The sequence below is a fragment of the Lagenorhynchus albirostris genome, chromosome 7 (assembly GCF_949774975.1).
Source record: "Lagenorhynchus albirostris chromosome 7, mLagAlb1.1, whole genome shotgun sequence".
In the NCBI taxonomy this organism is placed as follows: domain Eukaryota; kingdom Metazoa; phylum Chordata; class Mammalia; order Artiodactyla; family Delphinidae; genus Lagenorhynchus; species Lagenorhynchus albirostris.
In genome coordinates, this window is record NC_083101.1 from 99,420,838 (window position 1) to 99,446,834 (window position 25,997).

The following is a 25,997-nucleotide window of genomic DNA, read 5'->3' on the forward strand; positions in this document are numbered from 1 at the left end:
TTTTTCTCTCTTCCTAGCTGTCCCTTTTCCTCCAACACAGCGGCTTACTTTGAAGGAAGTATTTGAGAATGGGAAACCTAAAATTGATGTTTTGAAAAACCATTTGGTGAAGGAAGGGCGACTGGAAGAGGAAGTAGCCTTAAAGATAATCAATGATGGGGCTGCCATCCTGAGACAAGAGAAGACTATGATAGAAGTAGATGCTCCAATCACAGGTATGAGAAGTATTCGCATGGTGGTACTTAGATTTGAGCTAATTTGAGAAGTGATTACAAATAACCAACTAAAATGTGTGATCATTATTCTAGGAATTGTGAGCAGTCTTAGGGTTGTTTAGTATGTGTTATTCATTGAAGAAATACAATTTAAAATGTCTAATATTTCCAGTAGGACTATTTCGTATTGATAGATTGCCTGCAATTATCGAGCAGTCCAGTCAAAAGCTAGACTGATTTAAGTTAAAAGTTAAACTGTGGTCCTATTGGTGTAATGCCCTTTCTCTTCTAAGACATGATTTTTCACCTCACCCTAGGTCTGTTTTTTTTCGTAGTATGTGGTGACATTCATGGACAGTTTTTTGACCTGATGAAGTTGTTTGAAGTTGGAGGATCACCTAGTAATACACGCTACCTCTTTCTGGGTGACTATGTGGACAGAGGCTATTTCAGTATAGAGGTAAATATTAAAGTGGTGTGTTGGAACAATCATATTATCTTTTTAAAAAAATTTCTTTCCATTCTTCAGTAGAAGAAATTAAAATGAGAACATACTGGCAGAATTTATAAACTTTGTTACTTTCAATAATTAAAGTGATAGAGATACGTTTTAATTGATATAAAAAGAACTATTCCTTTTATTAGCCAGTAAAAATCTGACATATAGAAGGCTATGTTAACCCTGCTTTGCAAATAACTTAAGTGTTTACCAGCCTTTCCTCTTTGTAGTGTACAGGCTGTATATAAATGATATAAATTGCTGTTCACCCTAAGTGGGGTTTGGATTAGCTCACCTTAATTATAAAACTATAAGCTGCTGAGCTACATTGAATGCTTAGATTAACTGCCAATGCTGAATAATCAGGCACTTAGCCTCTTGTAGGAATAATTTATGATACTGTTACACATAGGAAGTACATGTTCATTGAAGGAAAAAATGATTACAGTTAATGAAGTTAATGAAAACTCACAATTTATATATTTTGAAAATTGTATGATGACAGGAAAATGGTTAGATTTAAAACAAAGTATAAGTTTTTATGTACAAAAGATAAAACTATTTCAAAACCTAACGGAATGACTTGAGTACAGTGGAACCACAGTACATTCATATTTAATGTCCGTTGATTCAGCTGTACATGCTTGGCAAATAAAAGAGAAGTAACTTTTGAAATAGTGCAGGTAATCGAATTTATAATATCCCCAGAATAAGCATGAGATGAGAAATTGAGTCTGCTTGCTGTTCTTGCAATCTTTAGTTCTGCCTCTCCCTCGTAGTGTGGGACCCTCACTGTACTATGTGGTTAAAGGTTTATTGTTCATGCAGCATCACTCCTAAATACAAGTCAACCCTCTCACCTGGTACTCAACCAAAAAAGCAGCTGTGATACTAAAGCTGCCAGAAAAATAAACAAGAGAAATATATCTTACTCTTTAGTTAGATAGATAGTCTAAGTGCATGAATCAGAAAAGTTCAGTGTTATCTTGCCAGTGTCTCAAATTCATTTAGTGTCATCTATGAGTTCGAAAGTTAATGATAGAAGCTAAGGAAATAAGCACATTCTCCCTGCTGCTCAGTAATTTCCCAAGATTTCTAAATAGGTACCTGGGATGGGTGGAGATCATACTTGCAGACTGTAACATTAAAAGCTTCCCATATTCCTATCCACATCCTATTTTAATAGACAGTATGTCAAAAGTATGGGTGTTTGAAAGACTCACTGAATGCTTAGTTCTTTGTGTTTAGTAGCATGAGGAAGTTTTAGAGGCTGAAGAAAAGAATACAGAACTTACTGAATTTGTAATTAATTTTATTTAATGAAATAACTTTTTAAAAAATTTTTATTTATTTATTTTTATTTTTGGCTGTGTTGGGTCTTCGTTTCTGTGCTTTGGCTTCCTCTAGTTGCGGCAAGCGGGGGCCACTCTACATCGCGGTTCGCAGGCCTCTCACTGTCGCGGCGTCTCTTGTGGAGCACAAGCTCCAGACGCACAGGCTCAGTAGTTGTGGCTCATGGGCCCAGTTGCTCCGCGGCATGTGGGATCTTCCCAGACCAGGACTCGAACCCGTGTCCCCTGCATTGGCAGGCAGATTCTCAACTACTGCGCCTCCAGGGAAGCCCAGAAATAACTTTTTAAAAGGATAAATATTGTGCCAAATCATCCTCTGATTACATACTTTAAAAATAGTTTCAATGCATCAGTATATTCACAATACACACACACACACACACACACACACAGAACCACGATGAGTTTTGTACACATATGCCATATTCAGAATATTTTGTGTTAACATATTTTTTCTGTCACTCATCAACAAATGTTTCCTGAGTGCCAACTTTATGGCAGGCTCTGAGCATCAAATAATGAGTAGGATTCATGGTCTCTATGGGAGCTGACAGTCTAATAGAAAAGATTACTTATGAATAGATCGCTCAGTATGATATGAAAATATTTATTTATTTTAATATTTATTTATGTATTTTGGCTGTGCCGGGTCTTTGTTGCAGCATGCGGTATCTTTTAGTTGTGGCATGCAGACTTCTTAGTTGCAACATGTGGGTTCTCAGTTGTAGCGTGTGAACTCTTAGTTGTGGCATGCATACGGGATCTAGTTCCCCGACCAGGGGTTGAACCCCAGCCCCCTGCCTTGGGAGCATGGAGTCTTACCCACTGAAGCACCAGGGAAGTCCCCAAAAGTACTTATTTAATTATGAGCAATATTCTTCATATTAGGACTGAGCACAGTGCCTGACACATAGTAGGCACTCAATATTTGTTGACTGAATGAATGTTAATAAGTCATAGTTTATATTTGGCTTTATCATGCTATTTGATGTTTGGCTAACAAAGCGTTTTTCTGGAACAGCTTAAGAGATAAATGAATCAAAACTTTAAATTGACAATGCTGTATTATACCAGTTTTAAAACTGAACTGTAGGATATATCTCATGTTTGTTGGAAGCCACTTATAGACCACTAAGATTATATAAATTTCTGTAAGCTACAACTTAGTCTAACATGATACAAGTATATACTTGAACAATAAATTTTTATCAATGTGCTTGATAAGCATGAGTGGTTATGTTTTTGTCAAACAGATGAAAATAAGGTGATGGTGTCCCTATTATAATTTTTTGTTATAAAGAGTCATTTTTTTGTAGAAAAATTGGGAAATGCAGAATCTAAGAAAAAAATTCTTACAAATAAAGTTATAAATGAATTATAATGAAATTACTGTTAACATTTTGTTGTATTTCCTCACAGTCTTTTTCTTCTTTTACATGTGTATATTTTTTAAAGAAAGTTGAGATCGTTGTGTGCATTCTCTTTTGTAGTCTTTCCCCCCCACTCATCATTGTCTTGAGAGCACTTTATCGTTAAAATTTCTCCAAAAGTATGATTAGTGGTATAAATACCGTAGTTTATTTCACCATTTCTCTTTGGATAATTTGGTTTGTAGCAGGTACTGCTTATTTGCCTACCTTTTCTCTCCTCCTTCCTTACTATCAAATCCCTGTTTTGTTCAGATAAATAGGATTGGGGGTTGTCAGGGATAACTAAATAGGTACCTGGGATGGGTGGAGATCATACTTGCAGATTGTAACATTGCACACTCTACCTATTTAAAAGTTCTCAGGGAGAACTTTTAATTTCAGAGAGGGAAGGCCCTTATCCCAGCCCAAGGGAATGAATTCTGGTTGGTTTGAACTAGTCATGGCAATCCATTCCCTGTTACCAGTGACTAGTCCAGGGTAAACATGAGATCCTCTTTTGCCCAGTAATATATAAAGGGACTTCTGCATGTTGTGTTGTCATTGTTATTTGTGTGTGTTGTTTTGAAATTTTTTCTTTCCAGATGAAAAGACTCTTGCAAGGTGAAAGCTTTTGGACCCCCATTCCCCTATGTCATGTCAAATGTGGGTGTGTGTACTGTAGCAGCCATTTTGTGACCATGAGGAGGTGCTATAACTAAGAATGAAAAGCAGACCTGCTGTGAATAGCAGATCAAAGAGGGAGAGAGGGCATGATTTCTTGGTGAAGATGTTGAGCTGGTACACTAAACCTAGACATCTTGCCTCCAGACTGTTTGTTTTCTGAGATGTTGAAATGTCTTTATGGCTTAAGCAGCAGTTAATTGGATATTGTATCACTTGTACTGTAAGTGGTACAAGGTTGTTTTCCAGTTGTTTCCATTCTGCATATTGCTGCAATTAACATCTTTTTGAATACATCTTTAATAGCATTTCTGATATTTCCTTAGATTGGATTCTTATAATAGAATGAGTATTTTTAAGAGTGTGAGCATTTCTAAGACTTTTGATATGTATTGCCAAATCGTTTTCACAGAACTTTATTTTCTCTTCCATACTTAATAATTTCTCTTTCCTTGAGCCTGTATGAGAGAATCAAGGCATGATGATATTTTTTTTTTTCCATGCCCAGAGCAAGCATTGATCTTTCCTGAAGCAACGTGGGCTTTGGTAGTACACCAGGGACTGGTCCAAATGTGACTGATAAAACAGAATAGTAAAGTTTCACTTTTGTCTGAGCCTTTTGATATTCCTTCTTCATTTGCACCCATTATAAAGTACTTCCTCTGTGGTAGGGGAAGCTAAATTTTAGTTTCCTTTCATTGATTTTATAATAAGAGAAAGGATTAAAGGGAACCTTTTCAGCATAGGATGTCTTGTACTAAATGCACAGGAGCCACCAAAGAGAAAATGTTATCAGATGTTTAGGTGATGTAAATGTTATCAGACGGACAACTAATGAACAGTTGTTGACATATAGAAATGATTCTTGAGATGGAGTAAAAATTCTGTTCACATAGGAATACAAAGAGTATCGAACAGATTTTTTGATAATCATGACCTTTAATTGATGTGTACAAGATAATTGTACAGTTGCATACTGATGTATAATACGAGGAAATAAAACTTGAGATTAGAGGCTGAGAAGTATATCAACCAAATTACATTGTAGTGTGGATGGGCATTATAACTCATTACTTCAAAAAGTTTAGTTGATCATTACAGGAGGCAGAGATAAAGACCAAATAATTCAAAAGATATATCATGTTCTTGGTTGGGAAAGGTAAGTAGGAAGAGAGAAAGTGCTTTCTATGTTTATATATGAATTTAATGTACTTTTTCCTTGGACTATTTTGTGAAATTTGAAATAGTATGTTGAAAACAAAAGTCAACCCAAAAAAGGAAAAAGCCATCCAATTATATTCGTATGTGTCTATATATTTACATTTTATAGTGTTTATTTTGCAAGGTGTGTCTCAAAATGTACATTATTTTGATCCAACAATTTCATTTTTGAGAAACTATACTGCAGATGTACTCATAATTATGTACAATGACATATGAATGGTTTGTCACAATAATTGAGAAGTTCTACTGGCATTTAATGAGCAGGGTTCAGGAATACAAAACATCCTGCAACAAAGAATTATGCTTGTTAATAGTACCTAAGTTGAGAGGCATTGTTAAATTCTGGGGATGCGGAGATAAACAAGCAAAGCCAAGTCCTTTATTATTTTGTTTTGTTTTTTTAATATTTATTTATTTATTTGGTTGCACCGGGTCTTAGTTGTGTCAGGTGGGCTCCTTAGTTGCGGCAGTCAGGCTTCTTAGTTGTGGCATGCATGTGGGATCTAGTTCCTGACCAGAGATCGAACTCGGGCCCCCTGCATTGGGAGTGCGGAGTCTTAACCACTGCGACACCAGGGAAGTCCCTACTGTGTTTCCTAGTGAGAGAGATGGCATCTTATATTTGCTTAGTGTCTATGAAAATCAAATCAGAGTAAGGGACAAAAGGGGGACAGGAGTAGCTAATTTAGTTGGAGATCAGGGAAGTCCTATCTGAAGAGGTAATATTTGAACAAAAACTTGAATGACCTGAGGGAATGAGCCATGTGTAGATGGAGGGGTGGGGTGAGTACATCTCAGGCAAAGGGCATATCAAGTGTAAAAGCTCTGAGGAAGGAGCAAGCCTAAGGCAGCCCAGGAATAGAAACAAGGTCAGTGTGGCTAGACAGAATGAGTAAGGGGACAATGTAGACAGTGTATCAGAGACATAGGCAGGGTTTACATGATGTCAGGCCTTGCAAACCATGGTAGAGTTTGGGTTTTATTCTGAATGCAGTGGGAAGCCATTAGAGCTTTTTTGTTTGTTTATTTGTTTGTTAAGCATGGAAGTGACATATTCACATTTATTTATGTTTTAAAACAATTACTCTGGCTGTTACGTGGTGGACTGACTATGGGAGCCCAGAAAGACTAGTTAGTAATCTTATCCAGTAAGCATAGGCAGGAGATGTTGGTGACTTAGAGTAGGCATTTTGAGAAGCATTTGGATTCAGGATTTTGAAGTCTTTCCTTTCAAAAAGGAGGGAAATCTTGGTTGAATTAAGCTCTTAAGGTCATGGCACATTTATTACTAGTCTTTTCTAAGTCCCTCTATTGTTTTGTTTTGTTTTTCTTATCTGTGACCTCTATTTTCCTTACTCCCTTTCCCAACTATACATGTTGCTATTGTATTTAGTATATGCCTCAGAATACATATATTATTAATTTTTTAATATATAACGTTTTGGTGGGAAAAATATTTTAATTTTACATAAATGTTATGGTGCTATTCAGTCGTTCTCAAACTTTAGCATACATCATAATTACCTGGAGGGCTTGTTCAAAAACAGATTGCTGGAGCCCACCCAGAATTTCTGATTCTTTAGGTCTGGAATAGACCCTGAGAATGTATATTCTAACAAGTTCCTGTGTGATGCTGATGTACCACACTTTGATATGAATGTGACCACCCTGAGAATCACTGCTGTAGCTGTCTTTCTGTTGATTTTTGTTTTTACATGTCAGTATGTTTTTAAGATCTATCTGGGTTTCTGTCTGCTCCATAGTATCCCATAGTATACATCTATGACATTTTAGTTCTCTGTTCTCAGTGGTGGACACTAGGTTGCCTCCAGTTTCTTTCTATCATGAACACTGCTGTGAAGCACACCCTTATATAAATCCACTTATGGTCCCATGTTTTAGTTTCTCTATGGTTTATGAACAAGAGTGGGATTGCTAGGGAAAAGGGTACCTACCTTCATATAACACTTGAACTGATTATTGTAGATCAGTCTTCAGAACAGCTGTACCAGTTTATACTCCTACCAGTAGCACCTAAGAGTTCATATTTCCTCCTGTCCCTCTTCCAGAATTTGGTTTTATCTCATTTTCTAATATTTACCAAAATGATAAAGTAGTATCTTATTGTCATTTCAATTAATATTTCTTTAATTACTAATGACACTGAGCATCTTCTCATATATTAGCCATTCCACCCATACAATCACTGTTAAGAGTTTCTTGTATGACATTTCAGAGATAGGTTAAGCATATACAAACATATTTGCATATCTGTTTTAAAAAATAAATGTACTTATTAAGGTACATTGCCCTTTAAGTGCTGCTTTATCTGGGTCCCACAGATTTTGACATGTATTGTTTTTATTATCATTCAGCATTTTTTAAAGAATTATCTTTAAACCCTAAGACAATGAAGCAGTATGTTTTTTGTTTCCAGTCATGTGGGATTTTTTTAGAGTTAGTATTTTGTTACTGATTCTAATTAGCATAATTTAATTAGAGAACATAATCTGAATAATATTCATTCTTTGGAATTTATTGAGACTCCCTTTGGAATTTATTGTGGTACCCAGTAGATTTTTGTGACTATCCCATATATACTTGAAAATAATGCATTCTGTACTTGTTCACTTGTTCTCTATAAGTTTGATTATTTTTGTTTGCTTGAACTATGATTTTTTGGGTCTGCGTCAAAATCTCCAGCTACAGTTATTGATTTATCTGTTTCTCACAATAGTTCTGTCAATTTTTGCTTATGTTTTGAAGCTGTATATGAATGAGATATGTATATTTTATGATTAGACTATACGATTGATTTTCATTATTCACGGATTCTGTATTTGTATATATGCCTCCCTACTAAAATTTATTTGTAATCCCCAAATCAATACACGTAGTGATTTTGAGGTCCTAGGCCCTCTCAGCAGAAGGATCTAGGAGATATATATATGTATGCATATATATATATATATATATATATACACGCATATGTATATATATGTACACACACACTATATATATATATATATATGTAGCTTGGTTATATATAGCGTGTGTGTATATATATATATATATATATATATTATATATTACATACATATATAACTTGGGTTAGTTCTCCCCCATCCCATCCCTTTCTTTGTTACTTTGTTATCCATTTATAATACAGTTAGGCTCATTTGTTACTGTTCATATTATATTTGGGGTTTCTATCACATGCTGGTTGATTTAAATACTTATTTTGAGTAATTTTAATACCCAAATAATTTTAATTACTGTGGTTCTAGAGGTCAAACCTATCTGAAGAGGTATGCTTTGAGAAGTGTCACTCCGGCCTCATCCCTCCTAACCTGTTCCCAGTCCCCACTTCTTTCCACCCATTTCCTCTATGCCTGCTCTAGGTAACCAGTCTCTTTAGTTTATGATTTATCTTTCCCTTATTTCTTATGCACAAATGAGCAGCTAATATATGTTTTTCTTATACCCCTTCTTTATTACATAAACAGTAGCATACTGTAGATACTCTTTCATTTTGCTTTTTTCTTAACAGTGTATCCTAGAAATTGCCCCAAATAAGTTTATAGAGAGATCTTTCTCATTTTTTTTTTCATAGCTTCATAGTACTTCATTGTGTGGATGTATCATAATTTGCTCAGCCTCTCTCCTTTGTATGGTCATTTAGGTTGTTTCAAATACTTTGCTATTACAAACAACACTGCAGCCTGTGTGTATGTATTTTCTTATTGTTGGAAGTGTATCTTCAGGGTAGGCTCCTAGATGTGGTCAAAAGTTAAATGTATATGTGGTTTTGTCAGTTCTTGCCGAATTGTTTTATACCATGCAAATTATTTTTATGTAGTCAGATTTACCCATCTTTTCTTTTCTTGCCTTTGAACTTTTAGTCATTAGTTTTAAAGTTTTTCCGTACACTAAAGCTAAAGAAAACTCACCTCATGTTTTCTTCTAGAACTTGTATGGTTGCATTTTGATATTTAGATCCCTTATCCATTTGTTATTCATTATGTGAGATATGGTTCTAATTTTTTTTTTGAAATAGCACCAGTTGTCCCAGAGACATTTCTTAAGAAGCTCATCATTTCTCCAGTGATTTAGGGTGCCACCTTTCTTATATCTCAAATTTTTATATGTACGTGCATTAATTTCTGACCCATTTTATTCCACTGGTATATTTATCTACATATAGTGCCAGGACCACTATTTTAATTTAGGAAGTTTATAGTATGTTTTAACCATCTTTTTCAGTGTTTTTCTGGCTGTTTCCTGGCTGTTCTTACATGTTTATTTTGCCATATAAATTTTATTATCAACTTGTCTAACTCCATAAAATAGCTTATGGTATTTTTATTGGAAATGTAATGGATTTATAAACTAGGAAAAAACTATAATCTTTTCTTTTTTCTTTTTTTTGGCTGCACTGTGCAGCATGTGGGATCTTAGTTCCCCTACCAGGGATAGAACCCTCGCCCCCTGCAGTGGGAGCGCAGAGGCTTAACCACTGGACCGCCAGGGAAGTCCCAAGAACTGTAATCTTTTAATGCTGAATCATCCTATCCAAAAACAGGGAATGTCTTTCCATTTGTTCATGTCTACTTTTGTGTCTTTCAGGAGTGTTTTTTTAACTTTTTCCTCGTATGAGTTTTATACATTTCTTGTTAAATTTATTCCTATGTAGTTAATCTTCTTTGCTGCTATTGTAAATGGAGTTTTGTCTAGCATTGTGTCCCACTTATTGTTTGTGTATATGAAGGCTATTTTGTATGTTAATTTTATATCCTTGCATGTTACTGAATTTTTTATTAGTTTAGTTAGTTGTATCATTGATTCTTCTGGAGTTTATCAGGTATGCTATTATATTATCTGCAAATACAGATAGTTTTTGTTTTTCTTTACTCATTGTTAAGCCTCTAACTGATTTGTCTAATTCAGTTGGCTAATACCTCTAGTACAGTGTTGAATAGTAGTGGTATTAGTGGATATCCTTGCCTTGTTCCTGATTTTAGTGGAAATGTCTCTACCGTTCTCCACTAAATAAAATACAGGTTTTAGGACTAAGGTATGTGTGTGGGTGACTTTATTGTAGAGATCTAGATATTTGGATGGAACATGGGAACAGAAATTAAGAGATTTCTATGAAGGCTACGCTCTTACATTCTTTCAAATTCTAGGGCAGGGAGTTCCCTGGAGGTCTAGTGGTTGGGACTCTGTGCTTCCACTTCAGGGGGCACGGGTTCAATCCCTGGTCGGGGAACTAAGATCCCACATGCCATGTGGCACAGCCAAAAAAAAAAAAAAAACCCACAAAACCAAAAACAACAAAAAAGACAAATTCTAGGGCAACAACACAACACACTCAAAAGCTGGAATTCTTCATGTTTCAACTTGGGAATATCAAAGAGATACGCCATTATAGCAAGTCATTTGAATTTGTATAAATTGTCTTTATGTGTTATTGTGTTCAAAAATAAAAGTTTTATCCTTGTGTTTGTCTTGTAGTGTGTGCTGTTTTTATGGAGTTTAAAGATTAATCATCCCAAAACATTGTTTCTGCTTCGAGGAAATCATGAATGCAGGCATCTTACAGAATATTTCACCTTCAAACAGGAATGTAAGTATAATCACTCCTCCAGAACTTTTTAAGTTATCCTTTAGCCAGTCCCAGCGAATTAAACACAAAGAAAAGAAACTAATGGACCTCAAATGCTTCCTGTTCTGTTTTTGTTTTTGTTTGTTTTGTTTTCTGGTGAGAACCTAGATTCCACTTTTTAACACTTGTTTTGAAAATAACTTTTGAGTATCCCCCTGGGTCTATAAGTAATACATTTAGGATATTTGGAAAATGTTAAAAAGTCCAAAGATATAAATTGTCCACAATTACACCACTTAAAATTAATCACTATTATCTCACTATTTGGTATATAGTCTTCTATTCTTTTCTGTATACATAAAAACCTATCATTGGGCTTCCTTGGTGGCGCAGTGATTGAGAGTCCACCTGCCAATGCAGGGGACGTGGGTTCGTGCCCCGGTCCGGGAAGATCCCACATGCCGCGGAGGGGCTGGGCCCGTGAGCCATGGCCGCTGAGCCTGTGCGTCTGGAGCCTGTGCTCTGCAGCGGGAGAGGCCACAGCAGTGAGAGGCCCGCGTACTGCAAAAAAAAAAACAAAAAAAAACAAACCTATCATGAAATAGTTCAGATATATCTATATCCATACAATCCTCCCTTGATTTCCGGGGAATTGGTTCCAGGACCCCCACAGATACCCACATCCGCAGATTCTCAAGTCTCTTATCTAAAATGGTATGTAGTATTTCCATATAACCTTCATGTATTCTCCTGTATTCTTTAAGTCATCTCTAGATTATTCATAATACCTAATACAAATGCCATGTAAATAGTTGTAAATACAATGTAAATGTTATGTAAATAGTTGCTGGCCCACTGCAAATTTAAGTTTTGCATGTTGGAACTTTCTGGAATTTTTTTTCCCCCAAATATTTTATTTATTCATTTATTTATTTATTTATTTATTTTTATTTTTTTTTTTTGCGGTACGCGGGCCTCTCACTGTTGTGGCCTCTCCCGTTGCGGAGCCCAGGCTCCGGACGCGCAGGCTCAGCGGCCATGGCTCACGGGCCCAGCCGCTCCGTGGCATGTGGGATCTTCCCGGACCGGGGCACGAACCCGTGTCCCCTGCATCGGCAGGCGGACTCTCAACCACTGCGCCACCAGGGAAGCCCCCCCCAAATATTTTAGTTCCGCAGTTGGTTGAATCCGTGGATGCAGAACCTGTGGCTATGGAGAGCCAACTGTATATATTTTTGCAATAAAGTTGGGCTCATAGTATATGTACTGTTTAATAAACTGCTCTTTTCATGTTATGTAATAGCATTTTTCCATTTTATTAAATATTTTTTAACATGACTTTAAAATATAATATTAATGTTTTTAAAGTATTCCGTCTCATGAATGTACTATCGTGTGTGGCCAATTTAGTAGCAACTGTAGGGCATTTAGGTTGATTCCAACTATAAATAATACTGTAATAGTAAAAAAAAATTTATTATTAAAGGTAGAATTTTTTTGAAACTCAAAACATTACAAGCTGATTTAAAAAACAAAAACAGGGAATTCCCTGGTGGTCCAGTGGTCAGGATGCCGTGCTTCCACTTCCACTTCCACGAGGCCCAACTAAGATCCTGCAAAGCCTCAAGCCGTGAGGCGAAGCAAAAACAAAAACAAAAACCTCACAGATTTCTTTGACCAGAATCTAGGTACTCACAATTGGCTCTAAGTAACATGCAGCATGATGGTGACTATATTGGGCTTGTTTGGGAGAACTTGCCTCTGGACATTTGCACGTATCATCTCTTGTTTCCCCAGGTGTCTATCTGCTTAGAAGACCTACATCCTTACTTCATTCGTGTCATAGCCTCAGAGATTTTCTTCCCTGGTTGCTTTTTCTAAATTAAAATCTCATCACTTTATTCTCATACCCTACTTTTTTTTCCCATAGCATCTATCAATACCTGAAATTTTTATATATCCTATATATATATAATTTATATATTTTTAATATATTTATTTATTTACTGTCTTTCTCTCCCACCAGAATTTAAGCTGCATGACAGCAGGGAGGTGTTTTGTTCTCTGTTGTTTTTCCAGAACACTATCTAATAAGTCACAGTAGATGCTTAACAAATATTGGTTGAATTAAATTGTTGAATGAATGATTCTTTGTGATTTATATCTTTAGAATAGACTCTCAGAAAAGAATTACTAGGTGTCCGGGCATGAACATTTTAAAGACTTTTGGTACATACTCTAGCACTCAGAAAAATTATATATCAGTTTATACTACATGGAATTTTTGTATTGTTGTAGTGAAAGGAAAATACTGAAATAAAAAACAGAATTATACCTTTTTTCATTTCTAAAGTGTTAGTACATTCTTTATAAAATAAGAAAGGTAGAATAATCTCTTATCTAGCTGTAAAGTCTACCTCTTTCCCCCCATAATCCTGAATATATAAAAATGCTTTGGGACTTCCCTGGCGGTCGACTGGTTAAGACTGCACTTCCACTGCGAGGGGGCAAGGGTTCCTCCCCTGGTCAGAGAAGTAAGATCCCACCTGCCATGTGGTGTGGCAAAAAAAAAAAAAAACCTTTATTGTTCATATAATTGATATTTTGATCATGGATTTTACTTTGTGTCCTATTCAGATTTCTCTTCAGATTATCATCTTGGAGGAATATATTATATTTGAAGTTTTATTACCAGAAGAATATTCAAAGTTGAGAAAAACTTTGAAATTTGTTTTCAGAGACTCAGTTTATTCAGCTGCCACAAAATCCCTCTACTTACAACTTGAGAATGTTCCCAATGCTCATTTTAACTCTTGTTACCAGTAGCTTCCTACATTGAAGTTAGCAGTTGTGATGACAGCCTTCCTCCTAGTAACGCCTGAAATGAAAGGTCTTTCTTAATTAATGAAAGAAATTTTAGAGTGTGAACACTTAAAAACCCTGTGAGAGAAAAGTCAGCTACAAATGGGCAAGATATAGATCATTCCAGGTCTTGGAACTTATTGAAATAAACACTTTAAATCAGTAATTAACCAGGAAGTGTAAAACAAATTAGATCTACTGTTGGTGAGTGTTTAAATTGGTGTAAAGTACTTGAAGAGTAATTTTGGAATATCCGTAAAAATTTCTGACCCAGCAGTCTGGCTTCTAGGAGTTTATCATGCAGATTGTATCTTTTCTTTTTTTAATTTATTTATTTTTATTTTTATTTATTTTTGGCTGCGTTGGGTCTTTGTTGCTGCATGCGGGCTTTCTCTAGCTGCGGAGAGCGGGGGCTACTCTTCGTTGTGGTGCACGGTCTTCTCATTGCGGTGGCTTCTCTTGTTGCGCAGCACAGGCTCTAGGTGTGCAGGCTTCAGTTGTGGCGCACTGGCTTAGTTGCTCCGTGGCATGTGGGATCTTCCTGGACCAGGGCTTGAACCCGTGTCCCCTGCATTGGCAGGCGGATTCTTAACCGCTGCACCACCAGGGAAGCCCTGTATCTTTATTTTTTAATACTGCATAACAAATTACCACAAATTCAGCTGCTTAAAACAGCACATTTGTTATCTCATAGTTACTGCAGGTCAGAAGTCCAGGCACAGTATGGCTAAATTTGCTGCTCTGGGTTTCAATGGGCCAAAATTAAGGTGTCACCAAGGGCTGTGTTCTCATTTGGAGCTTGGTGTCTTCCAAGCTCACTAGTTGTTGGTGGTCCTTACTGACTGTAGGATTAAGGCCCCTATTTTCCTGCTAGCTGTTGGCTAGAAACTGCCCTCAGTTTCTAGAGCCCAAATGCATCTCTCTGCCTTCCTCTTCTGTGATCAGCCAGCTGGAGAAAACCCTCTGCTTTTCAGAGGCTCACCTGATTAGGTCAGGCCCATCCAGGAACATCTCCCTTTTGCCATAATGATACATAATCATTGGAGTCTCAGCGTATTTCCAAGTTCCACCCACTCAAAGGGGCACAGATTATACAAAGGTATAGGTCATTGCAGGTCATTTTAGAATTCTGCCTACCACACTATATACTCAAAAAGATAAGAAGATATGGATGTATAAGGATGTTCATTATAGTGTTAATTGTAATAGCAAAAAAAAATAATAAGGGATAATATATCTAAAAAATGGAATGGTAGGCAGCTGTTGTAAGATCAAGGTGGATCTAGATGTACTGATATGGAGAGCTGTTCAGATATATTGTTAGGTGATGGAAGCCATTTGCAGAACACGTATAGTGTGATCTCCTTTGTAAATTAAAAATATATAAGGTGCAGAAGTAATTGGTAACAGTGATTACCTGTGGGAAGCTGGATCAGGAGGACTAGTACTTTTAATTTTTTATCTTCCCATAGGACTCCGCGAATTAGCTTTTCATCACCACTATGTAATACTATTATACCAATTTTTTAAACTGGTAACTTTCAAATTATCCATTTAGGGCCAAGCATTTAAAAGGCTTTTTAAAGCATCCCAGGTAATTCTGTAGCACACTGCTGGTTAAGAACACCTCTTCCAGAGGCTTGGAAAGTATCTACTGTTTGTCATTTGAGAACCACTTCATCAAGTACTTTAAAAATTGGAAATATTTTGCATTGTTTTTCTAAGCCAAATATTAAGGTGGTCCTCATTACACCTCTGTTTCTTTACCTGGGAATATTAAACAGTGCCTATCAAGCAGTTAACAAAGGCCCTGGAATGCTCAATATTTGGCAATAGATAAGTAATGAAGAAAAAACGGTGTATGGATGCCTCTGAATTAAGATTCATGTTTTTTCGGTAACATTCTATCTAATTCTTCCTCTGTTTTTTCAGAGTTCTTTTTTTGATTAGTATAATTGGTTCAGACTGTTTTCAGAAAATAGAACAATAGGTTTGGGAAACATTTTGAGTGTGTCATTTTGCACAGGATTTCTTATCTCAGGTTTTTCTTTGCTTTTCACAGCTGTAATTTAGTTAAACCACGTTTCTTTCTTTTTCTCTTATCTGCCAATATACTCCTGTTTCATTCTAATGCTGCATCCGAAATGTTAATAAATCTTGGAATAAGCACACAAATTCAAGTACAATTTCAAATTTTGTTCCTATATAAGGAAAAAGCATGTGTGCCACTTTGCATGAGTGTTTTTACTGATAAGCTGATCTTTCTTAAAGGGCCACTGTAACATTTAGAATCAGCACCTTATAATTACTGTTAAGTGATGCTTAGTTCCAAATTGTGCAGCTGCAATCTTGTTAATATTTCTAGGAGGGGCAGGTGGAGGCTTTTCTTTTCTTATATCAAGTTTTAAAGTGCTTTATATTGCAGAGATTTTTAAAATTTCTTTCAAATCCAGAGATAATTTGAGTAGCAAAGTATAACAGTTAATTTTTGACATATCATTTATCTTTGCAAAAACATCTCTTTATTGTTATGTACTTGGAAAGCAAGAAACCTAGTGGTTTTATGATTCCATCTCATAGCTCTGGGTCCATATTTCTAAAGTAAATTAATTTCTTATTTCCAAGGGCCCCTTTTTTGATGTGTAGTTAAACAGCTTACTGAAATTACAGGAGGTTCCAGAAACTCCTGTAATTTTGCTAATGAAAACAGTATTGTTATGACAGGTTGATTTTTTTTTTTTGGAAATAAACAAATGTTTGCCATTGTTCATTACTTATAGTAGCAAGAGATTGGTGTGGTTAGATTGTGGTATATCCATAAAGTGAAATATTATATAGATATTAAAAAAAACCAAAACTCTTCATATAACGATATGGCATGATCTCCAAAATATGTTACTAAGTCCAAAAAATGGGAATTCCCTGGCGGTGCAGTGGTTAGGACTCCGTGCTCTCACTGCCAGGTGCCTGGGTTCAATCCCTGATCCAGGAACTAAGACCCCTCGTGCTGCACAGCGCAGCCAAAAAAGAAAAGTACAAAAAGGGGCATCCCTGGTGGCACAGTGGTTAAGAATCCACCTGCCAATGCAGGAGACACGGGTTCGAGCAGCGGAGCAACTAAGCCCGTGTGGCACAACTACTGAGCTTGTGCTCTTGAGCCCGAGAGCCACAACTACTGAGCCTGCAAGCCACAACTACTGAAGCCCGCACGCCTAGAGCCCATGCTCTGCAACAGAAGCCACCACAATAAGAGGCCTGCACACCGCAACGAAGAGTAGGCCCCACTCGCTGCAACCAGAGAAAAGCCCACGTGCAGCAACGAAGACTCAACGCAGCCAAAAGTAAAATAAATAAAACAAAATAAATAAATTTATTAAAAAAAAGAAGTCCAAAGAGCAAGTGAAAACAGTGTACATATTCTACATTTATGTTAGAATGTTGTGAAAATGGAATAAATATACATATCTGCATATGTATGCGTAGACTATCTTTATAAAGACACCCAGGAAGCTAATTGCCTGCAAAGAGGGGGAGGAGGCACTAATTCTGAACCTTTCTTTTTTTGAACCTATTACCTTTGTTTTAAAAAAACAGTGAAAGCAAATAAAAATTAAAACAAATATATAATCACTGTTTAGACCGGGTCATGGTTTCCTGCAAATAGTGCTGACTCTCAAAATTACGTTCAAAGAATATTGTTGAAAATTTTGTTTTGTTAATGTTATATTATTGATACTAGTTAGAACTTGTATCAGTGTGAACCTATGACTGAGGTGCATGTTTCCTTCATTGTGGGATATATCTTACAATTTATCATGAAAATAAAACTCTTGAGTCAGCTAATTTAACCTTTGGTAATTATATATTTGGCTCTTTAGATTCTCCTACTAAATATTTAATTTAAAAATAATGATTGGGAGGAGTATTGCATCATGTTAAGCGCATGAACAGGTTCTAGTTCTGCCACTTACTAGTTGCAGCTTTGGACAAGTGAGCCCAATTCCCTCAGCTTTTTATTTTTATTTTATTTTATTTTTTTGCGGTACGCGGGCCTCTCACTGTTGTGGCCTCTCCCGTTGCGGAGCACAGGCTCTGGACCCGCAGGCTCAGCGGCCATGGCTCACGGGCCCAGCCGCTCCGCGGCATGTGGCATCTTCCCGGACTGGGCCACGAACCCGCATCCCCTGCATCGGCAGGCAGACTCTCAACCACTGCGCCACCAGGGAAGCCCTTCCTCAGCTTTTTAATGAAGATTATGTACCTACTTCACAGGGTTTCAGTGAGGATAAAATAAGGTAATTTTATTGGTTAACACTTATATAGAACCAACTTTGTGTCATACATTATTCAAAGCATTTTACATATGTGAATTCATTTAATCCTCACAGCAACCTTGTAATGTAGGTGGGTATTATTATTAGGCCTATATTATAGATGAGGAAGTAAAGGCACAGAGAGTCAAGTAATTCGTCCAAAGTACTATTGCTAGTAAGTGGCGGAGCTGAGGTTCGAATCCAGGCAGTCAGGTTCCAGACTCCATTCCACTGTGTTGAACACTTAACTCACTGATGGCACAGGTACATTGTGAGCCTTCAACAGATTTCAAAAATAAAGGTGATATAACAATAAATATTACTATACAAGGATTATATATCCATCCTAGAAAATACAGCTAAACTAAGTCATCTTCAATCTAACCCCTCAGAAGATAAAAATGTTGGTATTTATATACATATTCATAAACTTTAAGAAAATTTAAATGGTAACATTCTGTAACCCATTTTGGTTGTGCGCTTTGTTTAATTTGATTTGTGACTTTCTGTTTTAATTTACAAAATGGGTTAGGACACTGTATTACTTTCTGTCTTTCTCCAGACTTGGTAGTCTTCTGGAAGTAGGCTAAGGAACTCTTTTGAGTCATTCTTTGGGTTGAAAGGCATCTTATTGATGTAAAATGGTATTTGGAGCATGAATTAATAACTAATTAAAATCCCTGCCTATATGCAACCTTAGGACTCTTACAAAGGAATTCCTTATTGATGTTGGTAATACAGAATGCTCCAAAAGTTTATAAAGGAACTCACAGCCTCCCTTAATGCCCTCAAATCCTGATCAGTATTGGCAGTAGACAATCTTCACCTTCTGGGATGAAGCACCTTAAGTGTGGTCCACTGGTTACACCTTCCCTTTAGGGATCTCTCTCCAGTCATTCCTGCTACCCATGTACTGCACTCTGGCCCAAATCTGGACACATCACCCTTCACATTATTCCCCAAAGCCTTGCCAAGACCAGGCTCTGATATTTGAACATGTCTTTTCTAAAAGCATGGCGATTACAAGAAGAAAATAAAGACAGAAATAATTACCAACTAGATAATCTGACTCACTTGCTATAGTGTTGTTCTCTGGGGCCTGTAGGCTTTGTCTCATCTTCACAGAATCTTGGAAGAGAAGGAGCTCACAGTTCTGTAGGGCTGCCTGCCTGTGTAACTTGTGGCCGTCTCCACCAGTATGCGCCTCCTAGCATATTGGCTTTTTGAACCCAAGGCCAAAGAAGAAAACGTTCCCTTTCTCTTTAAACTAAAGCCATCTGCCAACTACTATTTCATGACCTGTCCTTTTTAGATAATTGTGGAAGCCAACCCACTGTCTGCCCACTGGAGTGTTTTTTTGTTCTGTAGCCTCAAAATGACAACCACATCAAAATACAGTTCACTGAGATGAACATTTTTACATAAAATAAAATCAGGACATAATTTGGTTGAAGACCTTAAAAATCATGAGCAAAAATATTATTGACATTTTATTGATGACGCCTAAAACTTCAGTTTCTATTTATATATCTTCAATACCACCAGGAAGTCTTTTTAGACCCAATGCAGACTCACGAGAGACCATGGGGCATACATGGCGTCCATCCTAGAAGAGTACAGTTCAGGAAGGGCAGCATCAGGCATCCCTTTTCATGGAGTAGTCGTCATAGAAGTACATGCCGCAGTCTGGAGCTTTTCTGCCTTTTGCCTCCATTTCTCCCACCCTCTCCTAGTCACAGCTCAGGTGCAAGGAAACAGTATCCACATTGGGCAGATTAGGGAGCCACCCTGGCTTAGAAGCCTCATGCATCACAAATGCCAGTATCTCTTGTAAAAGTTTTATTGGCATAGCTTCCAGGATCCCACGAGGGACATACCTTACGAGTCACCGCACTCAGAGAAGCCCAAAGCTATAGCTTCCGCCAGGTAATTGGGTAATTTTTACCATAAGAAATGTTGCCTAATAACACAGCTGATTACATTCACCTTATCAGGTTTCCAGGACAACAGAGCTAGAAAGTTAATCCAAGGTCACAGTTGTAGAAAAAGAGGGAGATTTTGTTTGCCCTTTATCCACAACTTTTCAGAAATATCTGTACAAAGATGATTGTGTTTTCAAATTTGCCTGTAACAAATGGCTTTGGAGTAGCTTCATAATCAACTGGCATATATCCTTTTTCATGTATGATAAATTTTAACTCTCTTCCTTTGTTTTTCCTTTTTTGATAGGTCGAATCAAATATTCTGAACAGGTGTATGATGCGTGTATGGAAACATTTGACTGTCTTCCTCTTGCTGCCCTCTTAAACCAGCAGTTTCTGTGTGTACATGGAGGAATGTCACCTGAAATTACTTGTTTAGATGACATTCGGAAAGTAAGTAATCTTTCATTAGTCTCATGGAGTAAATATGCTTTTAATTTTGTTTTTTATTACAGTCAACTAATATGTCTTTATTGCTGAAAATTTTTAAATACAGATAATTAAAAGTAAGAAAATGGAAATCACCTGTGATCTTGTCATTGGGCAATAACTACGGTTAACATTTTCCTATATATCTTCCAGAAAATGTCTAATTTTTTAAAATAAATTTATTTTATTTATTTATTTATTTTTGGCTGCATTGGGTCTTCGTTGCTGCGCACGGGCTTTCTCCAGTTGCAGCGAGCGGGGGCCACTCCTCATTGCAGTGCGCAAGCTTCTCATTGCGGTGGCTTCTCTTGTTGTGGAGCACGGGCTCTAGGCATGCAGGCTTCAGTAGTTGTGGCATGCAGGCTCAGTAGTTGTGGCTCGCGAGCTCTAGAGTGCAGGCTCAGTAGTTATGGCTCACGGACTTAGTTGCTCCCCAGCATGTGGGATCTTTCTGGAGCAGGGTTCGAACCCATGTCCCCTGCATTGGCAGGCGGATTCTTAACGACTGCTCCACCAGGGAAGCCCAGAAAATGTCTAATTTTTAACGAAGTCTGTGCTTTTACCAACTAGAAACATATTTTGAGTATAACCCTGAAACTTTAAATTATGTAGCAATAGGAAGGAAAAAAGCCAGGGTTCTAATCCCTGTACTGCCATTAATTGTGTAACCTTTACCAAATCACTTAACCTCTTAGATTTTCTTCTCTGTAAAATGAGGACGTTGAAATGGATGGTCTGAGGACTCTCCCAGCTCTGAAATTCATTGACTTTGACATTTCAGATGATAGAGTTTAATTGCTACACTTGCCTTAGTTGGTAATTGTGATTTTTCAGGATTATGTATCTTCATGACTGAAAAAAGGTGATCAGTCTTTTTTCATTTATATTGTTCTACATCACCATCTTCTCTTCTGTACTTTGTATTCTCTTACCTCTCTTATATAGGTACTGAAACTAAAAAATTTTCTGTTTGTAAAATTTCTCTGAATTAAAGTTACTGTCCTCAAGGTAAGAGGGTGTATGCCTGTATGCACAGCCTTTTCTGCTGCCGTGTTGTTATTAAATAAACAACATTTCTCTTTTACATAGTAAATCTTGAATTTTACAATTCTGAATCAATTGTATTAATATAAAGCTCCCTTTTCACTTAGTAGAGGTTCTCTTCTTGGCATTCAGTTATCCTAGTTACTTGTTTTCTCTTGGCTTTCATGCGTTAACCAAAGCAGCAGTGACTAAAGGCTTGAATTAATAACTTATATTGAAATGCCTCCACTGAATAGAATGGAAAGGATGAAAGCCTTTTGCAAAATAAAACTAGCATTCTTTAAAATAAAGAAATCTCCATTGGAATGAGATAAACAATGAACAGAAACACTCAAAACCCTTCCTGCTGTCATGGTAACATTGGCTCACCTAGGCAATTGAAATAAACTTTACAGGGTCTTTCTAATAAATAGTATGTTTCTATAGTGATTGATTTCACATTCAAATTAAATGAGCACCGCTTTTAAGATTAGGATGTAAGGAGGTCCTTTTCTACTGTAGGGATAGGGATATTTATTAAAATTTAATACCAAAAACATAAAAATTGTATCTACATTTATTAAATGTTCATTTTCTTCCTAAAGGAAAATTCTTTAGGGGCTTACCGCCCACTCTCCTAATACATTCTTATGGGTGGAAAGGTGTTTTTTGACCCATACCATTTTCCAAAAGCTCTTTTGCTTTCATGATTTTTCTTCTTTTGGCTTTTACGTGTCTTCTAGTTAGACAGGTTTAAAGAACCTCCAGCCTTTGGGCCAGTGTGTGACCTGCTTTGGTCTGATCCCTCAGAGGATTATGGCAATGAAAAGACCTTGGAACACTATACCCACAACACGGTCCGAGGGTGCTCTTATTTTTACAGGTAAGCTAATCCTCAGTTAGAAAATTAGAAAAAGGAAATTGTAACATATTTTATCAAATTATTTTTAACTACATATTTTGTATCTTGAATTTGTGTTGCTCAGGGACTTCTATTTAATTTTTTGATTAATTGAAGGCAGAAAACTCTGTTTTGTTTTTTATATTTTACTCAGTATTATGCCCTAATAAGTGTAATATACTGAACACGACTGAATAGAACATCTTGCAGTGCTTAAATATTGTTGTCTGACTTTAAATGATCTAGATTATTTGTTCCCAAACATCATCTATTGACTTTTTTAAAAATAAAGATTTCTTGGCTCTTCCCTCAGAGATTCTGATTCAGTAAGCCTGAGACAAGGGAATCCTGTTATTTTTTTAGAAAGCTCACCAGCTTTTGGAACCACCGGTATTGGCAAAGATATAAAAAGAACAGGACATTGTGAACTAAGCCCAGGACATTTCCTGGAAGTTGGTTGTTGTCTTAAATCTCATATGTGAGCTTTCATTGTGCTTTGCCACTCCAAATTAGGGAGATTCAGGGAAGTTTGAAGCCTGAATTTTTTAAAAATCCAAATATTTTATTCTGATAAATAATACCTGTATTTAGTACCCTGAAAAATCTTTGATAATTGCCTAAGATAAGGCATTCATTAAATGAAATCCTGCACACAAAAGGAAGCCTCAGTTTTGCCATAGTTTTAACATTCTTCTAAGTAAACTTTTTTCATTCCATTCTGCCAACTTTAGCAGTGACTAATATGATGAAGTCATTTAAATTTTACTTCTCTTTACATTGCTTAAAATAAGGAACATAAAACTTTTATTTTTAGCACATTATAAATTGGTACAATTTCTATGGCAGTGAGCTTGACAACATCTCTCAATTATAAATGGCCATGGCTTTTGTTCCAGAATTTCTACTTCTAAAATGTAATCCTGTGGCTATATAGTCAGTCCTCATTATTCAAGAATTCTGATTTGCAAATTTGCCTACTTGCTAAGATTTATTTGTAACCCTGGAATCAATACTCACAACACTTCCAGTCATTCACAGACATTCAAGTGTACAGAGCAACGGAAAATTTGAGACACCCTGTGCACGTTCCGGCTGAGGTTGAACGTGCAGCTGCTCTGCCTCTTGTTTCAGCTCTCATACTGTAAGCAAGTATTCTTTTTGTGGTCTATTTAGTGAAACATTTCCCACATTTTTTGTTGGTGTTTTGCTGTTTAAAATGGCCCCAAGCATACTGCTGAAGTGCTATCTAGTGTTCCTATGTGCAAGAAGGCTGTGATGTGTTATATAAGCTCCATTCAGGAATGAGTTGTGGCACTGTTGGCCATGAGGCCCATGTTAATGAATCAACAATATACATTAAATAAGGTGATTTTACACAGAAACACACATAAAACAAGGTTATGTGTTGATTAGTTGACGAAAACGTTGTGACCAGAGGCTCACAGAACCGAAACCCTGTATTTCCCCTAGGAGCAGTCGTTCAGTATTCACTAACTCAGTTTTTGCAGCAACTTTACAGAACACAGCTACTGCAAATGATAGGAATCAACTCTACTTGAAAACGTGTAAAATGCATGTACAAGTTTTTCATTGTTGCATTATTTATGATGATGGTTTTAAACAACCTAAACGTTCAATAGGAGACTAGTTAAATAAATGCTTGTACATCCAGACAATGGAATGTACCAGACAATGCAATGAGGCTGTTTTTGAAAAATGAAAAAAAGAAAACAAATCCTTTATATACTGGTTGGAATAATCACTAGTGTAAAGTGAAAAAAAAGACATAGTAAAAAGCTATGTGTACCGTCTGATGACATTTCTAAAAGGGGGGGTGTGCATATGTGTATGCATAATTGCTTGAAATTGAATATGGTATCTCTGAAAGGGCACTCAAAGAAACCAAGAACATTGGTTGCTTCCAGGGTAGCTGGAAGATAGAGGTAAGATGGAGGGAGATATTTCACTGTATAACTTTTTATATCTTTTAATTTTATGCCACGTGAATGTGCAACCTATTTTAAAACTTACTTTTTCTAGTGAACATAATAAGAAACAAAGATTAAACATAAATTAAATAATTAACACTTGGATAATTCCAGGATAATTTTGTATTCTCCAGTTCTTCGTATCAAACATTTGCCATTCAGAAAGGTACTAGTGCTAAAAGAATATGACAGGAGAGATGCAAATATCATACCTTTCATTTGAATAAGATTGGATATAGTATTTGTATTTGCTCCTGAAATATTCCTGCATAATATCATCTTGATATTGATATTACCTGTGAAGCTATAAGTAGGTTCTTTAACTTTTCTAACAGTTTGACAATTTGAAAATTGTGTGTTCAGTTTTTAGCACCTACTACACACACACACACACACACACACACACACACACACACTGCTGTGATACTTTTTTTTATATCAAGATACCAAGAAAAGTTTTGGTGTTGTATTATTATTGTGTGGGTTAAGAAAAAAAAGTATTGTGTGGGGGAACTCTGCTTCTGTCCTAGGGTTGTCTGTTATCTGTGTCCTTGATCTGGAATGAGGAATATCAGTGACATGGAAAAACGAGAGCGATGATTGCTAAGCTATTAATAAAAGTTCAGTGGTAATGAAAACCTATAATTTTGAAACAAGTTCAACTCATTTCATCTTGACTTTTCCCCTTTCTCCTATTAAAAAACAAGTGTTTTAATTCTGGATTTGTGTTTTCTATTTTCTTTTTCAGTTACCCTGCAGTTTGTGAATTTTTGCAGAACAATAATCTGTTATCAATAATCAGAGCCCATGAAGCCCAAGATGCTGGGTAAGTTATATTAAAACTGTACCATGACTTCCCTGGTGGTCCAGTGGTTAAGACTCCACATTCCACTGCAGGGGGGCACGGGTTCAATCCCTGGTCAGGGAAGTAAGATCCTACTTGTGGTGTGGCGTGGCCAAAATCAAAACCAAACAAACAAAAACAACCAACTGTACCAAACAGCACTGCAAAGTTTTTGCCTTTAACATCAAGACAGACGGGCTGTCATTTTTCTTCCAGGTATCGAATGTACAGGAAGAGCCAAACGACAGGCTTTCCATCACTCATTACTATTTTCTCTGCCCCCAATTACCTAGATGTCTATAACAATAAAGGTAAAGGAGACCAGCAATATTTGAGTTTGAATTTGTGAGTGAGTATATGTGAGCTCTAGTTGAATATGTATGTGCATAAGTAATTTTCTGAATATATATAAATTTTAAATAAGAAAAAAAAGGGTCTTAATTGAAACAAAGGCCAAGAAACTTAGAATTTGGGCTTCTGCTTGGTTTTCATCTCCTAAGGATTATTGGGCTCTTTGTGAGTATAAATAATGATTACAATAGGTCTGATTTATACTACTGAATCAAAATATAAGAAGAATAAATTACTTCAGGTTCAGGTTAGAACAGTCAGCATAAATTATTGGTTTTGGTGAATTTAATTTATTTATAACAGTACTACCTCAATAAAA

The 25,997-nt window shown here is 36.5% G+C and overlaps 1 protein-coding gene across 7 annotated transcripts in view; it reads left to right on the forward strand.

Annotated features, from left to right (window-relative positions):
- PPP3CC (protein phosphatase 3 catalytic subunit gamma) overlaps positions 1 to 25,997 on the forward strand; it is a 91,463-nt gene that overhangs the window by 42,404 nt on the left and 23,062 nt on the right. For 5 of the 7 annotated variants that reach the window (XM_060155651.1, XM_060155644.1, XM_060155646.1 and 2 more), the window contains exons 2-8: positions 18 to 215; positions 533 to 675; positions 10,895 to 11,006; positions 20,390 to 20,535; positions 22,338 to 22,477; positions 25,232 to 25,309; positions 25,544 to 25,638. In XM_060155651.1, the coding sequence (XP_060011634.1) occupies positions 188 to 215; positions 533 to 675; positions 10,895 to 11,006; positions 20,390 to 20,535; positions 22,338 to 22,477; positions 25,232 to 25,309; positions 25,544 to 25,638 (742 nt within the window). In that variant the 5' untranslated portion in view covers positions 18 to 187. The remainder of the gene's footprint in view (positions 1 to 17; positions 216 to 532; positions 676 to 10,894; positions 11,007 to 20,389; positions 20,536 to 22,337; positions 22,478 to 25,231; positions 25,310 to 25,543; positions 25,639 to 25,997) is intronic. The other 2 variants (XM_060155648.1, XM_060155650.1) reach the window with 1 other exon arrangement.